Below are 20226 nucleotides of genomic sequence, written 5' to 3'. Positions count from 1 at the left end.
TGCTCATTTCTGTGAAGAATCCAGATAAGGATGAATTCACATAAGAATGATGTACATACCTGTACCACAGGATCTTTTGGTTGGTGTGATTAACGAGACATGAGCTGTGTCTGTGCATGGCCCACCTGGAAACAGAAAGGCAGGCACATCAGTCAGGACACATATCCTCTACATGCCCATAGTTGCTCTTGAATCAAGAGAAACCTAAAAAGTAAAGGATCATGCTGCAAATATACAGGAGGAGGAGCAGGAAAGATGGTAGAGGTGATGGTGGGTTAATTCTAAGGACCTAATTTTAGTTCAGCTATTTACTCTACAGAGCTCCATAGTCTTTCTACATTCTAACATGCTTTTCATAAAAAATAGTCAAGTCTTACAAAATGTTAACAAGTTAAAGGATAAAAATTTAATTAGAATTCAGATCTGGTTAGAAGAAATTACCCGTAAGTTTGGGAAGATGAGCTCTTCCACAGAACGACAAGGAGTTGGTTCCTAACCTCTTAGACTGGTCTCAGTGGTCACCCTACCTCTGAATTTATTTAAAAACTTGCCTTGTTTGAAGGGGGAAACTCCATAAGAAACAAGAAACTGCTTAGCAGAAGAAATAAGGATCATTTTAATGTACAAGGAAAGCATTACTGATCAAGGAAGAATATCTAGTTTTATTATAAGAAGTATTACACGAAGAGGGCCTTTATAGAATCTTGGTGGGCCCAGAGATCTGATGCACAGGCATAATTCAAGAGTATGCAAGAGATGTAATTAGTCAGTCTTCAGAATCAGGACTGAAGTTGATATTGATACATAACCCAACATCTCCCACTGACATGCCCTACCTTCTGAATTCCGAAGTTACCATACAAATATGAAAGTTAGTGTTCTCGATATCCCTGGTAGGGGCAGTGTTGATGACCATAAAGGAATGGAACACATAGGCAAATGTTACACATTTATTTTGAAAAGGCTCTCCAGGTGACCATGACCAACAGAGGGGCAACATCATTACTTGGATAGTTCAGCAGTCCCCAACCTTTTTGGCACCAGGGACCAGTTTCAGGGAACACAATTTTTCCACGGCCAGTGGGGGGTTGCGGGAGGATGGTTTGGGGATGATTCAAGTACATTATATTTATTGTGCAGTCAAACCTCTTGACTTACGATAATCTGAATTTTCAGCCGCTCCCCAGCACTAGCATCACCGCCTGAGCTCCACCTCAAATTATCAGGCAATAGACTCTCATAAGGAGTGCGCGATCTAGATCCCTCACAGGTGCAGTTTACAGTAGGGTTCAAGCTCCTGTGAGAATCTAATGCTGCTGCTGATCTGACAGGAGGCAGAGCTTAGGCAGTGATGCGAGAGTTGGAGAGCAGCTGTAAATACAGAAGAACCTTCACTCACTCCCCTGCTGTTCACCTCCTGCTATGTGGGCTGGTTCCTAACAAGCCACAGACTGTACTGGTCCGCAGCCTGGGGGCTGGGGACTGCAGTTGTATATTACACCTATGACAAGATTTCATATCATTGAAGTTACTTGCTGAAAAGCAAAGAAAGATGAAAAAGCTCTAAGATCTGTTCCTAGAGTTTATGCCACTGAGATTCACAGGTTTAGAAACTTGCAGATCCCACCTAAAAATTTCACCATTGGCCCATTCTTTCTTTTACCGAGGCCATAATGGCAGCAGCCCTTAAGAAGACACAAAGGGTAAATTTTAAAAGGGAAGAAAAACCAAGTAAGTACACATTGTTAACTTCAAAGAACACTTAGCAAATACCTACTATATGTCACCACAGGTTAGTCACACAGTCAGGGAGCTTATAATCTTTGTAGGAAGACAACATTTATGCACATAAATAAGTAACAATACATGACAGCAATCAATAGCTGGATGGAAAGTGGTCGGTCAAGTGCCAAAGAACATGAAACAGGCAATAAATGCTAGATGTAATCAGGAAGAAGGATGTTAGCCATTGGCCTGCATTACGTGGAAATCCAAGAATTTGAAAATGAGGCAAGAATAAATTGGAGAGTTTTGAAAGTCAGACTAGAGAACAGGGTATTTTAATCAAAAATTTTTCTATAAATGTTGCACTCACCAGACAATGCTTAACTTATTAAAATTCTAGAAGTTCAAATGGGCAACTGTGACATGAAAATAGGCAACATGAAGAGACAACGAGCTACAGGCAAACCTAACACAGACTCCACAATCTCAAGAATCCTCTGGGTTTTTATAGCTCCATAAAATACTGTAGCTTCTGCTTCCACTTAAAGTTTTTTGTTTGTTTGTTTTTATTAACTGAAGCATTCTTATTTCTTGAAAAGTGTTAAATATAGGCTTTTACAGAAGATTCAGTTTAACTCTGGCAATTACTCCCTATTTGCCAAGTAATCTCAGATGAGTGATTCTCGGTTTCTTTAACAAAAAAATAGGAATAGCAAAATCGCCAATAAGCCAGACACTTATGACAAATCATCTATACAAAAAGGCTTCATAAACTATAAAGCTTTATTTTATGTATCATTATCACTTTCTCTTCCACCAGATTTTTTTTTTCTTTTCTTTTTCCTGTACCTGCAGGAATCAGAATCTTCCACCAGATTTTATGCTCCCAGGGGTCAAGAATCACATTGTTATCTACCCTTGAGTCATGGTTATTTGGACAATGGGTGCTTAATAATGCTCACCATGACCACTGCAAGTGTTTAATTTTATCAGAAGAGTAATGCACATTTTTAAAGAACTTTTTTCTATGAGGTGTAATATAAAGAGAATGAAATGTAAAGTATAACATAAGAGAATGAAGTACATTGGTCTTAAATGTACATCCTAAAGGATTTTATATATACTTGTGTAATGACCATCAGATCAAAATATTAGAATATTTCCAACATCCATAAAGTTCTTAGAATCACTTTAAAAATATAAACTTTGGAAATTTTCATGCAATAGGTTGAGGTGGCACAGGAGGAGATCTGTACATTTCTAAACCAGCTGAGCACAATGTAAATATTAACAGCCCAGTTGGTTCCAATTTCTGATAACATTTTCTTATTCCCTAGCATAATAAATATCTGGCCAGGATCACTGAGTTCCTACAACACAGTGAGCTGCACAGAGCACAAGAGTCAATAATGGCTTATCTACCAAAATACTTTTTTTTTAAGGACAAAATAACTCACCCAGTAAAATTATAAGAGAAGGGAGAAATCATCGAATCAAAAATCCCTAAAGAAATTTGGCTAGGACTCATAAATTGACACCCATATTTACAAATGTTCTGGATGATTACCAAATAAGAGAATACTTACCTCATCTTTAGGTTGAGAGTTTATTATTTTAAAAACTTCTAGTGAATGAATTTCTGTAGGTTTTGGCAAAAATGCAAATAACTTTAAGGGTACCTAGCATATCTCAATATGCATCATCATGAAAGTGTTCTCCAGAGAGCTTGTTAAAGTAACAACCCAATCCAATGTATTCACTACATTAAAGTACAAATAGAACCATAGCTGAGCCAAGACAAATTGACAGCAAGAGTAACTGGCAGTGATAATACACCCCAGCTTTGATAATTGGGCAATATTATAAACAGAGAGCTTTGAATTAAGTTTGGTCTGGCAGACTGTAACCTATGTAACACTTTAAAATCTAGAACAGAAGCATATGAGCACCACACATATATTCTACACTAAGTGTGCTGTCATCTAAAACTCCCATACTCTCACATAAAAGAGGCAGCCACAGGAGGAGAATACAGTACCTACCCTTAACAATTACAGATAATTTCAAATCAACTCTATTAAAATGAACGCAGGAAATAAGGGTCACACAAGGGAAACCTCTTTAGGCTTCTGTCCACAACAATAAAAATATGCCATGTGGTTTCAATAAACAAAACAGTTTTGAGAGATGATGGTAAGGATTAAGGTCAGGGCATCTGCCACACCAAAGGAACAGAGTTACTTTTCTTTTCTGGACTTTCTAATGCCTACGGAGGGATTGGCATATGTCCCAATAAATCATTGTAAACTCTTCTTCCATTTTTGGCCTTTCTTCTTTCCAAGCAGCAGGGTAGACAGAGCTAGTAACTGAATGGCAAGGTAAGGAAAGCTCCTCATGATTGTGGGCTGTGTAGGTGAATGTAGAGAGTGTGTGTGTGTTGAGTGGGACTGAGGTTGGGAAAATAAACATATTTCTAAGCACAGAACAATTCAAATCATTACTTTCTAGTCTGTATCAGTGTCAAACAAGTTTAGAAAAATAAGTTTTGGGGTTTTTAACTATTGAAAAAATCATACAGTTCTTTGCTTAATATGACGGGGTCTCTGGAGATTCTAAACCAGATGATATTAAGCCTAATCAATCTGAAGTAACTTTTAGCCAGTCATCATAAGTGCTTCTTGCTTTCTTTTGCTAAAGCAAAATAAATAATGGATTTTTTCCAAGTTTCTTCATTATCTGGAGATATTTAATAACAGACTAGCATTTTGCATTTGATATTACATTCAGAGAACTTTTTCCTTAAAAAATGTCAAGTTTCAACAATTTAAAGTTTAGAATTTGCAAGCAAATAATGCCTTTGATAGCTTGAGGTTTGTGACCAGAGAAGAATGAATATCCTAACTTTTCTTCTAGGGATGTTTCTATTCTTCTATTAAAGATGTAATACATAATGCAGCACTATGGATTGCATTTGCAATTCTACATGAAGGCCATGAAATGATATTCTTCAGCTGTATTTCCAACAAGTAGAAATCTTTACAACATTTGTAACAGGGCAGTGGATTTTCCTGGGTAAACAGTACTGATTTCAGCCCTGTAAAGCTGAAGACATGGGTCAAATCTGCATACTCTCTTCATTGTAACCTGCAAAAACAGGACTAAATAAAGGTATCCCATTAACCATCAACACTCACATTTCAAAGTGAAGTAGCAGAGTTCTTAAAATCTGTCAGCCTCCTAAAGAGTTACTAAGCATGCCAAAAACCCCTGAGCTACCTACTCATGTAGTAGTCAATCCCATAGGCCAGTTGAAGACTGTGACTCAAGGAGGAAAGTAGAGAACACTAGTTTAGAGGATGGCTGCATTTAGCCTAGCAATTCTTTTAAACACTCAAAATCAAAGGCTGAGTAAATACAGAAAAATAGTATTTCTCCTTAACCTTGAAATAGAGATCAACGATCTACTCTGAAAGGTTTTGTTAAAATATCTGTGATGACTGGTTATTTTTGGCTCCTGGTTCCACCAGCCCTCAGTGGCTGCAGTTAAACCATGTGCTTAAAGCCTATCAATTAGAAAAAATGGACTGTCAAGCAGTCGGTTGGCTAAAAATTGCCAGAAGCTCAATAATCAAACAAATATTCTACTATCAGCCCCTTCATGGTAACTGCAAAACATTAATACACAAAAATAGCCATTACTTTTGCAGATTTATAACACTTCAATTTTCTCGCTTAATTAACATGACATTTGCATAACAGTATCTAATTAATTACCAAGGAAAGACACTGTGGGCTAATTAGAAATGCATCATCCTTTTTTAACCAGCTTGTCAATTCCACTCTATCATAATCTGTACATTGTTTATCTTTGCAGCATCTCACTTTTCCAGGTTCACAGTTCTAAAGGTGATTTGGACAACAAATTCAAGAGCTACAATTCTCTCCCCTGTATAAAGATTCAGAATATCTTATCGAGCATTTCTTGATGAGGCTTCTCAAAAAACACCAAAACACAAGAAACAAAACGATGCAACGGATATAGTGAAATAAACTACACTGTTTCCTGATATATCCATGTTAAGAATGTAAAATTGATCTTCTAAAAGCTTCAAATAATCTATATTTCTTCAGCAGTAAGATATTTCTTCTTTATAAACCTTCAGTACACACGTGGAGATTTAAAATAGTAAAGAATTGATGATAATAAAAGAGAACCCGGTACAGATCAGAATGCACAAGAAAATGTCATCTCTTCAGAAAAGAAAACCTATCCTCCAACCTTACCCTAAACCAACAATTCATGATGTATTTTAATCAGAAGGGGCATACCTAACCTGTCTACATACTGAGTTTGAAAAGCACCATCCATTAAAAACAAGGATACATGGAGATATAATGAGTGGGACTCAAAAGTTCACAGGTAATCTTCAGCACAGATAATAGCCCTCCCATTTCTCAAAATGAAACTTCCAAATTAAACCATTTACAAAGCTTGTTAGAGACCTAAGTGTTAATTTCTCAAGTTAAAAATTCTAATCCTAACTCAGTGCATGATCTTTCATATCATTTAGATCTAAATTATAGATTTATGAGAAGGGGATTTTCAAAATGAGTCAGAAATTGCTATTGGTAGCTTATCTATTTTGTACATAAGAACGCCTCAAAATTTCACTGCACTCCACTTAATTCCCTTAAATAATTACAGGCATGCCTTGGAGATATTGCAGGTTTGGTTCCAGATTACCCCAGTAAAGCAAATATTTCAACAAAGTATAAGTCACGTGGATTGTTTGGTTTCCCAGTGCATATAAAAGTAATGTTTACACTATACTGTAGTTTAAGTATGCAATAGCATTATGTCTACAGAACAATACCCATACCTTAATTTTATAATATTTTATTACTAAAAAATGCTAATCATCATCTGAGCCTTCAGTGAGTTCTAATCTTTTTGCTGGTAGAGGGTCTTACTTTAATGTCAATGGCTGCTAACTGATCAGGGTGGCGACTGCTGAAGGCTGGGGTGGCTCTGGCAGTTTCTTAAAATAAGACAATTAAGGAAGTCCACCACATTGATTGACTCTTCCTTTCACAAAAAATTTCTCTGTAGCATGTGATGCTGTTTGATAGTCATTTTACCCATAGTAGAATTTCTTTCAAAATTGGAGTCAATGCTCTAACAACCCACTGCTGCTACATCAACTAACTTTACAGAATATTTTAAACCCTTTGTTGTCATTTCAACAATGTCCACAAGCATCTTCACCAAGAGTGAAGAAATGCATTTCAAGAAACTACTTTCTTTGCTCATCCGTAAGAAGCAACTCCTAGGCCGGGGGTGCCATGGCTCACGCCTGTAATCCTACCACTTTGGAAGGCTGGGGCAGGAGGACTGCTTGAGGCCAAGAGTTCAAGACCAGCCTGAGCAATAGTAAGAAATTATTTCCATAAAAAATAAAAATTAGCCGGGCATGGTGACGCACACCTATAGTCCCAGCTACTCAGTAGGCTGAGGCAGGAAGACTGCTTAAGCCCAGGAGTTTCAGATTGCAATGAGTTATGACAATACGACTGCACTCTAGCCCAGGCAACAGAGCCAAACCCTGCCTAAAAAAAAAAGCAACTCCTCATCTGTACAAGTTTTATCATGAGATAGCAGCAATTCAGTCATATTTTTAGGCTCTACCACTAACTCTAGTTCTCTTGCTATTTCTACCACATCTGCAGTTACTCCCTCCACTGAAGTCTTAAATCATTCAAAGTCTCCCATGAAGGTTGGAATGAACTTATTCTAAACTTCTGCTAATGTTGATATTTTGAGCTCTTCCCATGAATCACAAATGTTCTTAATGGCATCCAGAATGGTGTATCCTTTCTAGAAGATTTTGCATTCACTTTGCCCAGATCCACCACAAGAATCTATAGCAGCTATAGGCTCATGAAATATATTTCTTAAATATTAAGACTTGAAAGTTGAAATTAGTTCTTGATTCATGGGCTTCAGAATGGATATTGTGTTAGCAGGCATGAAAACAACATTCATCTCCTTATACATCTCCATCAGAGCTCTTGGGTGACTAGGTGCACTGTCAATGAGCAGTAATATTTTGAAAGGAATTTTTTTTTTCTCAGCAGTAGGTCTCCTCAGTGGGCTTAAAGGCCGGGAGCAGTGGCTCACACCTGTAATCCTAGCATTTTAGGAGGCCGAGGCGGGACGATCGCTTGAGGTCAGGAATTTGAGACCAGCCTGAGCAAGATTGAGACTCTGTTTCTACCAAAAATAGAAAAAAGTTAGCCAGGCATGGTGGTGCATGCCTATAGTCCAAGCCACTGGGGAGGCTGAGGCAGAAGGATCACTTGAGCTCAGGAGTTTGAGGTTGCAGGGAGCTATGATGATGCCACTGCATTCTACTGGGGCGACAAGAGTAAGACTCAGTCTCAAAATAAACAAATGACAAAAACAAACAAACAAACAAAAAACCAGTGAGCTTAAAATATTTAGTAAACCATGCTGTAAACAGATGTGCTGTCATTCAAGCTTTGTTGTCCATTTATAGAGCACAGGCAGAGTAGATTTAGCATAATTCTTACAGCCCTAAGATTTTTAAAATGACAAATGGCACTGGCTTCAACTTAAAGTTACCAGCTGCATTAGTACATAAAAAGAGAGTCAGTATGTCGTTTGAAGCTTTCAAGTCAGGCACTGACTTCTCTGTAGCTACCAAAGTTCTAGATGGCATCTTCATCCAATATAACGCTGTTTTGTCCACCTTGAAAATCTGTTTAGTGTAACCACCTTCATCAATGATCTTAACTACATATTCTGGATAACTTGCTGTAGCTTCTACATCAGCATTTGCTGCTTCACCTCATACTTTTATGTTTTGGAGATGACTTCTTTCCTTTACCTCATGAACCAACCTCTGCCACCTTCAAACATTTCTTCTGTGGCTTCCTTATCACTCTCAGCCTTCACAGAACTGAAGACAGGGCTTTGCTCTGGATTAGGCTTTGGCTTAAGGGACTGGCTCTTTTTTTTTTTGAGACAGAGTCTCGCTCTGTTGCCCAGGCTAGAGAGAGTGCCATGGCATCAGCCTAGCTCACAGCAACCTCAAACTCCTGGGCTTAAGCGATCCTCCTGCCTCAGCCTCCCGGGTAGCTGGGACTACAGGCATGAGCCACCATGCCTGGCTAATTTTTTCTATATATATTTTTAGTTGTCCATATAATTTCTTTCTATTTTTACCAGAGACGGGGTCTCACTCTTGCTCAGGCTGGTCTCGAACTCCTGACCTTGAGCAATCCACCCGCCTCGGCCTCCCAGAGTGCTAGGATTACAGGCGTGAGCCACCACACCCGGCCTATAGTCGTAATTTCAAATCGAGATATTCTATTTCTGCTACTTATGGAGGAAGAGTAAAAACATGTTTTATGGATGGAATTCAAAGGTTTCTGGGCAAGCCATTAAATTCACTTAATTTCAGTTTTTCAGACATGATCTCTCACCTAGAAGCCTTATGACCAAAACGGAGTTTCCCATATATTAAGATGCTGACAAACACTCACCACAAATATTTAAAATGTGATAAAGCCAAATAGCAATTAACAATAAAATTCTAAGACATCACCATCTTGGGGATCAAAAATAGAACCCTTTTTTAAGAGGTTAAAATATCACATGGCTAACAAAATCAATTCTAATTTTAGACACTATTTTGTTTCTCTCTTGTGACAAAGCATATTTAATATGGATATGAAATCAGAGGCTGTCACCTCTTCAATTTAGGCTTCAGTTTTGACTACTTACAGGCTTAAATAAGGCCCAACTCAGATTTCTACATTTGCATTTTACCATCAACACAAGCATGATTCTCATAACAGCATTAATGGAGACACCATTCAGCATTGGAAGAGCCTTTTTTTTTTTATGCATAGTTCAGGTAGCTCTTGGCCTGCATCTGCAACTGATAGAAGGCTGCAGTGCTTTCCTTAGAAAAGGAAGTGACTTGTACATGTTCTTCATGAGAGGCTTCAGAAAAAAAATGAAAGGAGACATCTATTTAGGCCCTAGGTACAGCCCCATGGATTTGTAAAAAGAACTTGGAACACAGGTGCCTTCCTCCCTGACTCTTTGTTAAGCCTCTCCCAAAGTTACCTGTATCATAGCTGGAAAGTGTTCAGAGTGACACTAAATGGAAGGTACCTTAGTCCAATCTTGTTTTACACACAGAATTAAGCACTGTCAGGTCTCACCAATAGGAACTCTCTTTGCAACTAATAGTTGAAAATGTAACAATTTGAATTATGTAGTGACGGGGTTATACTTATATCTTAGAATTTTTAAAATTCCTTAATACAGTACAATCCTATTGTTTTTAATAAATCTAAAGAATCATCCTTTAGATGTATCAAAAAGTGAAATGATTTATGAACTAACAGAGGCCATGAATATAAAATATAAAGTTATACAGTCATTCTTTTGGCACTGGCAGTTGCAAATTTTCAGAGAAGTTTACAAACACAATGAAAATATGTTCATGTAAGGTTAAAATGACTACTTCTAAAACATTCAAATTGATGCCCCATTATGATTTTTTTCAGCCAAACATTTTTGTCATAAATAAAGCTTTGATTTAGTTTAAAATCAGCATAGTGTCACCTATTACCTGTACCTGCAGAAAATAAAAATAATATGACAACTGCAAAGAGCTAAAGCTGTGTGAAGTGTGGTTATTCACTATGACATTTACTTTCACAGAGAAGTACAGAGCATTTAGTTTAATAAGACCATTTAAAAAAAAATCTGTATTTATAAAGACAGGGTAGAGAAGTAGAGTGATGATGTAGATTCAAAACCTACTCCGAATAGCAATTAACTATATGATGTTGCTTGGTGCAGTGGCTCATGCCTATAGTCCCAGCACTTTGAGAGGCTAAGGCTGGAGGATCGTTTGAGGCCAGGAGTTTGGGCAATATAGGGATATCCTCTCTTCAGAAAAAAAATAAGAAAAATTAGCTGGGTGTGGTACCACGCATCTTATAGCCCTAGTTACTTTGGAGGCTGGAGCGGGAGGATTGCTTGAGCCTAGGCGTTTGAGCCTGCAGTGAGCTATGATCATGCTACTGCATTCCAGCCTGGGCAAATAGAGAAAGACCCTGTCTCTAAAACAAACAAACAAATACTATATAATCTCATAGGAAATCATTGTCTTTATGGGGAACTAACCTTTAAGATTTGGAGACTTCTTAAGGTCCTCCTGAAAATGAGTATTAAAGTTCGCTAGTATTCGCTATCCGCTATGCAAAGGAGAATCTTAGCTGGGCACAGTGACTGACGCCCCTAATCCTAGCACTCTGGGAGGCCGAGGCACGAGGACTGCTTGAGCTCAGGAGTTCGACACCAGTCTAAGCAAGAGCAAGACCCCATCTCTACCAAAAACAGGAAAATTAGCCGGGCGTGGTTGTATGCACCTGTAATTCTAGCTACTCAGGAGGCTGAGGCAAGAGGATTGCTTCAGCCCAGGAGTTTGAGGTTGTAGTGAGCTATGATGATGCCACTGTACTCCACCCGGGGCAACCAAGGAGCGAGACTCTGTCTCAGGGAGAAAAAAAAAAAAAAAAGAACGAAAGAAAGGTTTTCAAAAGTAAGAAAAATTAAAAACAAAACTTTTCTAAATATTTAAATCAGTATGCATTTATCGAGATGTGCTAGATATGCTAGCACTGTACTAGGTGCTCCTGGGACAGAGTAAAACAGAATAAAATAAAGTCTCTGCTTATTTAGGGCTTTGCCTCTAAACTTGTTCAGAGAGATGACATTCTCATGTCATAAAAGGTAACCGATAAAAGATAATATGTGACTAGATGTTATAGATAAGAAGTACATGGGCTGGGCACGGTGCTTCATGCCTGTAATACTAGCACTTTGGGAGGGCAAGGTGGGCAGATACGCTTGAGGTCAGGAGTTCGAGACCAGCCTGAGCAACAGTGAGACCCTGCCTCTACAAAAAATAGAAAAATTAGCCAGGTGTGGCATGTGCCTGTAATTCCAGCTATTTGGGAGGCTGAGGCAGGAGGACCTCTTGAGCTCAGGAGTTTGAGGTTGCAGTAAGCTATGATGATGCCACTGCACTATAGCCAGGGTGACAGAGCAAGACTGTCTCAAACTAAAAAAAAAAAAAAGAAGAAGAAGAAAGAAGAGCCTCAACAAAAGGAAAGCCAGGGCACTTTGCTATTTTCACTTTTATCTATAGTGTTGTCTCAAAAAAACAAACAAAAAAAAAGATAAGAAGTACAGGAATTCCTTGGAGGAAGTGATTAGTATAAAAGAAATAATTTTGAGATGGGTCATAAAAGGCATGAACAAAAATGGTAATATGAGTGGCATGGTATCTTCTGGGGACAGCAAGGGTCTGGTTTAATTCAAAGCTGAGCATCAGTGCTAAGGAGGGATAGGTAGGTCAGTCATGCTGAGGAAGATTACAGTGGAAGGTATCTGATACAAGATTAAGAATATGGATGACCATATAGGCAGTGATAAATCAATGAAAGAATTTCCTTTATTAACATGATATCAATAGGAAATTAGGTTCATGGACTAGGAAGAGTAGAAGTAAAAACACAATGATAGGCTGGGCACAGTGGCTCGAGACGCCTATAATCCTAGAACTTTGGGAGGCCAAATCAGAAAGTGCTTGAGGCCAGGAGCTCAAAACAAGCCTGAGCAACATAGCAAGACCCTGTCTCTACAAAAAGTAATAAAAATTAGCTGGGCATGGCAGCATGTACGTATAGTCCTAGCTACTCAGGAGGATTGCTTGAGCCTAGGAGTTTAAGGGTTGCAGTGAGCTATGACGACACCACTGTACTCTAAAAACAAGCACCACAATGGCAGCAGTGACAACTTCCCAAATCTTTAATATTTTTTTTCACTGAGCTAACTAGGGGATCATAAAGAAACACAAATTAGGAAAGATAAACAATAACAGAGTAACTAAGAATAAATTTTAGTTTGTATACTTGGAACAATATATACTCTGAAGTTAAGAGCACTTTTAATGGGAGATATATTAAAAATAAGAACACTATGTATAACTTTATTCCAATAAATTTAGAAAGTTAGATGAAATGGACATTTTTATAATAAATATTAGTTACTAAAACTGACTTAAAATGAGGTAGAAAGTATAAATAGACCAACAACATATAAGAAATCAAAAAGTTCTAAGACCTACTTAGAATAAAGTTATCAGGCTAGTCAGTTTTATGAATAAGTTCTCCAAGATTCCAAGGAATAGATATATCAGATGGTACCAGAATATAAGATGAAAAGCTGCATTATAGCATAGGAAAAGATGAAAAGTTTTCCATAAAATTAACCTAATATCAAGACTAGACATAAATAACATGCCTATTAGACATACACAGAGACAAAATTAACTCACTTATTAAAAAGATATAAAATTTCCAATAAAAGTAGCATTTTGAATCTAGCAGTATACTGAAATAACTAGTATAATTTATTCAAGCAATGTAAAGATGACTTAACACTGGAAGTCTATTAAGAGATTATACATCAAAGGAGAAATACCATAAAATCATCTCAACAGATGCTAAAAAAGCATTTTGTAACATTTAAACACCCATCTCTAATTAAATTTAAAGAAAGGAATTAGCAAGTTATAAATAAGAGTTTCTTTAATCTGATAAACAATATCTACAAGAAACCTGTAGCAAATACTGTATCTGTGGAATATTACTAGAAAAACTAATGTAGTTTCATTAGTCAGGAATATGAAAAAAATCTATAAAGATACAAAGAAGAAATTCTAGCAATAAGTGCATTAATGCCTATTTTAAGAAAATAAATCCTTGCTCAAAAACACATAAAAAGGCTTGAATGATGAGAAACTACATTCCTATATAAGAAGGCCTAATAGTTTATAAAAATGTCAATTTAATCCTAAATAAATCTATACATTCAATATAATCCCAATCAAAACCACACTGCAATTTTTATCAGAATCTGACAAGCAGAATATAAAATTCATTAAGAGAAAACACAAAAGAATAGCCAACAAAATTTAGAAAAAGATAAACTAAAGGAGAATAGCTTTATCAGATATTAATATATGCAAAAAAGCTACATTCCAGTTTCAAGGATATACAAGTAGACCAATGAAGCAAAATAAAGAGCCTAGAAATAGATTTATGTTTACATAACAATAATGGCATTTCAAACCAGGAGTAGTCAATGAATGATTTTGGGATAAATGGTTATCCCCCTCCCCAAAAAAAGAGGTAAATCCTTATACCTCATAGCATATACAAAATAAGTTCCAGATGTGTTCAAGAGCTAACTATAGAAAAAGATAAACTATAAAAGTATTGAAAACATATAGAAAAATATTTTAAAACCCTATGATTCAGAAAGTCTTCTAAGAAAGATACAAACCTAGAAGACAAAAGACCAAAAGACTAAAATTTTTCTAATGGAATACGAGGCACCCAAATCAAAATTAGAAGCCAAGTAACATACCAGAAAAAATTACTGACAGTATATATAACAAAGACTTATTACCCAGAATATATAAGAAGTTCCTACAAATCAGTAAGAAAAAAACAGCAAATAAAAAATAAGTAAGCAAAGAACACGGAAAGGCAAATCGCTGGAGACTTATAAATAAATAGCTAATAAACATATAAAACTGTGCTCAATCTCACTATCAGGAGATGTCAGGAAAATGCAAGTTAAAATGAGCTACTCTTTTACCCAACTTGCCAAGAACAAAAACCAAAACAAAAAGAAACACCTAATGTTGGTAATAGTATGGTATACAATCATTCTCAAACACAATTCTTAGGACTATAAAATGGTATAGTCATTTTGGAGAGTAATATTGCCATGTATATAAAAATTTAAAATATACATATTCTCTGACTTGTTCCTCTTTCATGTATTTATCATGGGAAAATAATACTTAAACCATTAGTCATGTACAAAATGATTATTTGACATGTTTATAACGGTGAAATCTTAGCAACGGTCTCATGAGAAAATAATCTGAAAAGAGATAGTAATAATATAGTAATATGGAATACTATGCAGCAGTTTAAAAAGAATTAGGCAGATCTCCATGTGCTGACCTGGAAAGACCTCTAAAATATATTACATAAAAAAGTAAGTTACAAAACACTATGTGTAGTATGTTCTCATTTATATAAAAATAAACAAAATCTTATATATGTAAACATGTATATAATCGCATAGAAAAAGAAGTTATAACACAAAATGAACAAACAGTGGCTATTTCTGGAAAGAATAGGAATTTGGTAGTGGTGGTGATGTTAAAAGAATTTGCAGGCCAGGAGCGGTGGCTCATGCCTATAATCCCAGCACTTTGGGAGGCCAAGGTGGGAGGACTGCTTGAGGCCAGGAGTTCAAAGACCAGCCTGGTCAACATAGCAAGACCCTGTCTCTACAAAAGATTTTAAAAATGAGCTGAGTGTAGTGGCATGCACCTATAGTCCCAGCTACTTGGGAGGCTGAGGCAGGATAATTGCTTTAGCCCAGGAGTTCAAGGCTGCAGTGAGCTACGATCACACTACTGCACACCAGCCAGGGTGACAGAGCAAGATCTTGCCTCTTTAAAAAAAAAAAAAATAAGAGAAGAGAGGGAAGGGAAGGGAAGGGAAGGGAAGGGAAGGGAAGGGAAGGGAAAAGTATTTTCACCTTCTATTCCATCCAAACCTAGGTCTCTGTAATTTAAAAAATAAGAATGTGGTCATACTTTGCTTGCATACTTAAAAATAGGATTAAAATTAAGAAAGAAGAAAAAGACCCAGCAAATGAATAACATAAAAATCATGATTTTGCTTTAATTTGGTTTTATTTTGACTACAACTTGAAGGTCAAATGACATCACAAATACTTGAACAAGTTCCTACCCAGCTAACGTTATGGAATAGAAATAATTTCTATAAAAAAAACTGCTGAACTGCTCAAGTCCTGCATTTTTTGATAGGGATTAACTTAATGATCTCACCCATTTGACTCCTGATAAATTACAGCCATTCATTCAATTCAATACAGTATATAATACAACTGAACATTATCATACTATACTGCAAAGTATCAATCTTTTTAGAACACAGCCTAATAAAAAGCAGCATGCTTTACAGAACCAGCTTTAGGATGAGTAAATAAATGCACTGGGGGAAAAAAAAACACCTTTAAATTAGAATCAAAAGAGACATTTAAAGTTTGGGCATTCTTCATTATGGGAAAGAATCTTCCACTTTGAGACGATTATATATCAGAAAAGCTCCATATGCTGTATAATTATCTCTGATAAATGGCCTGATGCTTTGAGCTTCATTAGAGAAAAGGGAAGAGAAAGACACACACAGAGAGAACTGTAAATAAATCTCCCCACCATATTTCACTTAAGACCAGCCCAGCAGGAAGTCATAAAATATTTTTTAATAGGTAATATTTTCTAAATGCTCTACTAGAAGCAGCCAGCCTGTTTTGTCCATTATCTGGCTGGCTTCCTAAAGTAGGAATAGTCTCAAAAAGGGAAAACTGGTTTCATTCGGAGATTATTAGAAATTTAATTGGTAAAAACAAACAAACAAATTAAAAGTTTAGCCACTTGGTAACAGTGATATTAAGTTTCCAGGGGACAGACAAAGGCTTCTCAGACAGAAATGAAGATGAGTAGCCAATGAAGCCCAATGCATGTTCAAAGACCCAGGGGCACTCTAACAAGGACATGTTAAAAGGCACCACCGTTTAAAAAAAAAGAAAACTTTGGGGGAGCTAGGATACCACCAGAAACTAGTCTCCAAGGAAATGATGGAAATCTACGTGTTCAACCAAATTACTTTAACCACAAGTAAAGTAGATTCTCAAATTTCTATTTTGGGAACCAGTGTCTTATTAAAGGAAAATCCAGTCAGCACTTGGAAATGAAGCTTTAGTCATTAAAAATCTTCACTAACATTCCAGTTAGTATGGTTCTCACTTTTTCTGTATATTTTCTTTTGGCTACAACAAAAGCATGTCTTGGGTAGCTGCAGTAGAGAAGAGTAGGAAAAACAGGGTACTGTATTATAGATGCAAAAGGCCTGGGGCTGAGTCCTGGCCTCAAGGTGGGTCACTCTCCAAAGCCTCCTTTTTCTCATCTGTAGAATGAAGAGGAGAATACCTGCCCTACTTATGCTGCACACTGTCAGGATGATCCTAGGAACATAATGTTTGTCAAAGTGCTTTGTAAAACAAGGGTTTGCAAACTTTTTCTGTAACAGGCCATTGGGTCTCTATAGCAATTACCCAACTCTGCTGTTGTAGCACAGAAGCAGCTATAGACAATACATAAATGAATAAGTGGGGCTGTGCCCCAATAAAACTTTACTTATGAACACTGAAATAGGAATTTCATAAAATTTTCCTATGTCACAAAATATTATTTGATTTTTTTTCAATCACTGAAAATAGTAAAACTCATTGTTAGCTTGTGGGCAGTACAAAAACAAATGATGGGCTGAATTTGGCCCGTGGGCTATAGTTTGCCAATCCCTTTTGTAAACTATAGTTTTATATAAGTGCTGGTTGCTGCTAAATTCCTAATATGTGCCTCCACAGAGCTTAAAAGAGCGTTCTGTATGAGGTAGGTCCTCTCTAACCACTAGATCAGAATGTCAGAATCTTTGAAAACAAGCCTTTTTGCCATTAATCTTCCCTAGTAGCAGGCATCAATTCTCTTCCTCTCTTGTCTAGAAAGATGTAGACCAGCCAAGACGCCTCTCACACCTCCATTTCCATCCAGTATGCTAGTGGGATGGGGAATGGGGGGAGGGTGGGGGGGGGAGAACCCAGGTAGGCATATACATCATAAGGCTCTCTCAAACAGGTCATAAGTAGGGATGCCCAGGTCCTTAAGAGTATGACAACAGAAAAGCTCACTTACAGATAAGAGATCAGAAGGCATTTTCTCATCTTTTAGGTCTAATCAGATAAGACTCAGACTGAAGGTGAGCAATTATCGGTCCATCCCTCAAGACAACAACCAAACAACTGATTCCAGTGTTTTAACTACAGGCTGACATTATCCTTTCTCTCTTCAAAAGTTGGGAAAGAAACATGACCACAAATCACACTTTATCTCCTTTAGGAAAAACCTAGAAATTAGGAGAACAGTAAATAGGTAGTAGCAAAAGCAAAATGAAATTTTTTTTCTTTTTAAGAGTTTGTCCAACACTCTCCCTTTCCACTGTATAGGCTACATTTGCATGCAATGTCCTTTAGACTGTAAATCATGACAGAGACAGGCAGCTACGGTGTGGTGGTGGAGAGCCAGGCCTTTGTACCCAGACTGCTCGGTGATCTTCAGCAAGATACTGAATCACCTGTTGCCTGCATTTTCATACCTCTGAAATGGATAAGACAAAAGTATCTACCTTACAGGGTAATTATGAAGATGAAGTAGGTTTTAATACAGATGACCCTTGAACAACACAGGTTTGAACTGCAGAGGTCCACTTATATGTCAATTTTTTCCAACCAAACACAGATCGAAAATACAGTATTACTTGTATATACAGAGGGCCAACTTTTCATATAAGCAAGCTCTACAGGGCCGACTTCGGGACTTGAGTGTGTGCGGATTTGGATATTGAGGAGAGGGGTCCTGGAACCAATCCCCTGAATATACTGAGGGATGACTGTGCATATAAAGTACTTAGAACAGTGCCCAGTACTTGGTAAGTACTATAGTGGTGTTAGCTATTCCCAATATTATAGCATTTAAATGCTGTGACAAGTCCTTTAGTCACTATTTAAATTTTGTTTACATTATTTTTTGAAAAGGTTTTTAAAAGCTGAAGTTTCATGGAGTCTCCTGAAAACACATAGTTTGGGAGAAGGAGAGATATGTGTATGCTCAGACAGAAGCATATCACTTAAAGCTTTTCACTATCTGCTTTATCTGACCTTCAGTCAGGTGCATTAAATTCTTTTGGATAAAAATCAGTCCCATTTCTATGCTTTACACACTTTTGTCAATAGTTATTACTCTATCTGCAGTCTTTTCAAAACAAATTGTACCCAGATTCTCACCACCTTTCCGTTGATATATTCATTTAACAATAAGAAGTTGAATGCAGATTAAGCAACACTCATTCTCTTGAATATTAGAGAAAAAATTAAAATCCTTTCACAAGGCCCAAAGAGAATGCAGCATTTTCAGCTCTATGCAACAATAATGGATTTGTAACTACTAAATAGTTTACAAATTATGTGGTACTTGGATTTGGCATCCCAAACCTATTTTCCAGCAACTACTGCATCTACTTCTCCACATCTCTCTAGGCGAAACTAAGAAGGACCAACAGATAAAATTCTGGTCCCTTGAGGACAGATACAGAAATATTAAAATAGGTAACCCCCTGCTGCCTCTTCCTACATCCTTCTTCTCCTAGGCTGGTCACAACCGAAGAAATTTGTAAGGTGTTGCTGCAACACGCTGTCTAATCTCACCTGGCAATCTACTTGGCAATCACTTTATTTCCTATTGACTTATAAAACACTCAACCTGATAGCTTGAACAAACCTGAGCTACTTTTCTCATCCCCCTATTCCCCAGCCCTAAACCTGGCACACATCTCCTTTAGGATAGTTGCTTTCAACCTAGGTAAGGCAGTAAGGTCCACCTGAGAAAGCTTTTGCAAATGACATGTTTATTAACCACCTACTAGTTACTGCCTCCTTTCCACCCCAAAATTCTTATGCACCTGTTTGGGAGAACAAGCCAGTATCTCAGGGAGAGGCCTATGTATTTGAAAAGGTGACCTCGTGTGTAGGGACCTAATCTTTATCATTTCTGTACCCAACTCTTAACCTAGTGCCTAACATATAGCAGGCGCTCAGCAAAGATTACTAAATGAATATAAAAACCATGGATATAGTTTATTAAGGTAATCAACCACATAATCACCAAATCCAAATGCCTCTGTCAAATTATAGCATCAGCAGCATTTTCACAATGCCATCACAATATGCTACAATGGTTGAAAGTATGGACTCTGGATTCAAGTTAGTGTGTTAGAACATGGGCACCACTGACAAGCAGTAGCTCTGTAACTTTGGGCAGAAGTTACTGAATCTCTCTATGCTTCGACTTCCTCTTCTGTAAAAATAAGCACAATAAAAACCACCTACCTTAATAGGCTACATAGAAAATTAAATGTTATTACACCTAAAAAGCTTAGACTATAGTAAATATTAGGTCATTAAATGTGAAATGTCCGATTTTGAATCAAAAGTGTAGTTTATTATATCTCAAACAAGAAGTAGTACAGTTAATCAAAGTATACACCTAAAATTATTGACACGGTTTTGCCATCTTAATGGTAGCTTGTTTATGCCAGCAGCAAAGAAACCTGGAGAGCAGAGTAGTGATGAAATCATGAAAGGCATTTTCCACAGCTTGTTGAAAATTA

At 37.1% G+C, this 20226-nt stretch overlaps 1 protein-coding gene across 2 annotated transcripts in view; it reads right to left on the bottom strand.

Annotated features, from left to right (window-relative positions):
• ZFAND3 (zinc finger AN1-type containing 3) overlaps positions 1-20226 on the bottom strand; it is a 318007-nt gene that overhangs the window by 59563 nt on the left and 238218 nt on the right. The window contains exon 4 of one of the 2 annotated variants that reach the window (XM_069487318.1): positions 60-125. The exons of the other annotated variant lie outside the window; for it this stretch is intronic. Coding sequence (XP_069343419.1) covers positions 60-125 — 66 coding nt within the window. The remainder of the gene's footprint in view (positions 1-59; positions 126-20226) is intronic. 2 annotated transcript variants of the gene reach the window in all.

Source organism: Eulemur rufifrons, chromosome 15, assembly GCF_041146395.1.
Source record: "Eulemur rufifrons isolate Redbay chromosome 15, OSU_ERuf_1, whole genome shotgun sequence".
Taxonomy (NCBI): Eukaryota; Metazoa; Chordata; class Mammalia; order Primates; family Lemuridae; genus Eulemur; species Eulemur rufifrons.
This window is presented reverse-complemented; position numbering and strand designations above follow the sequence as displayed.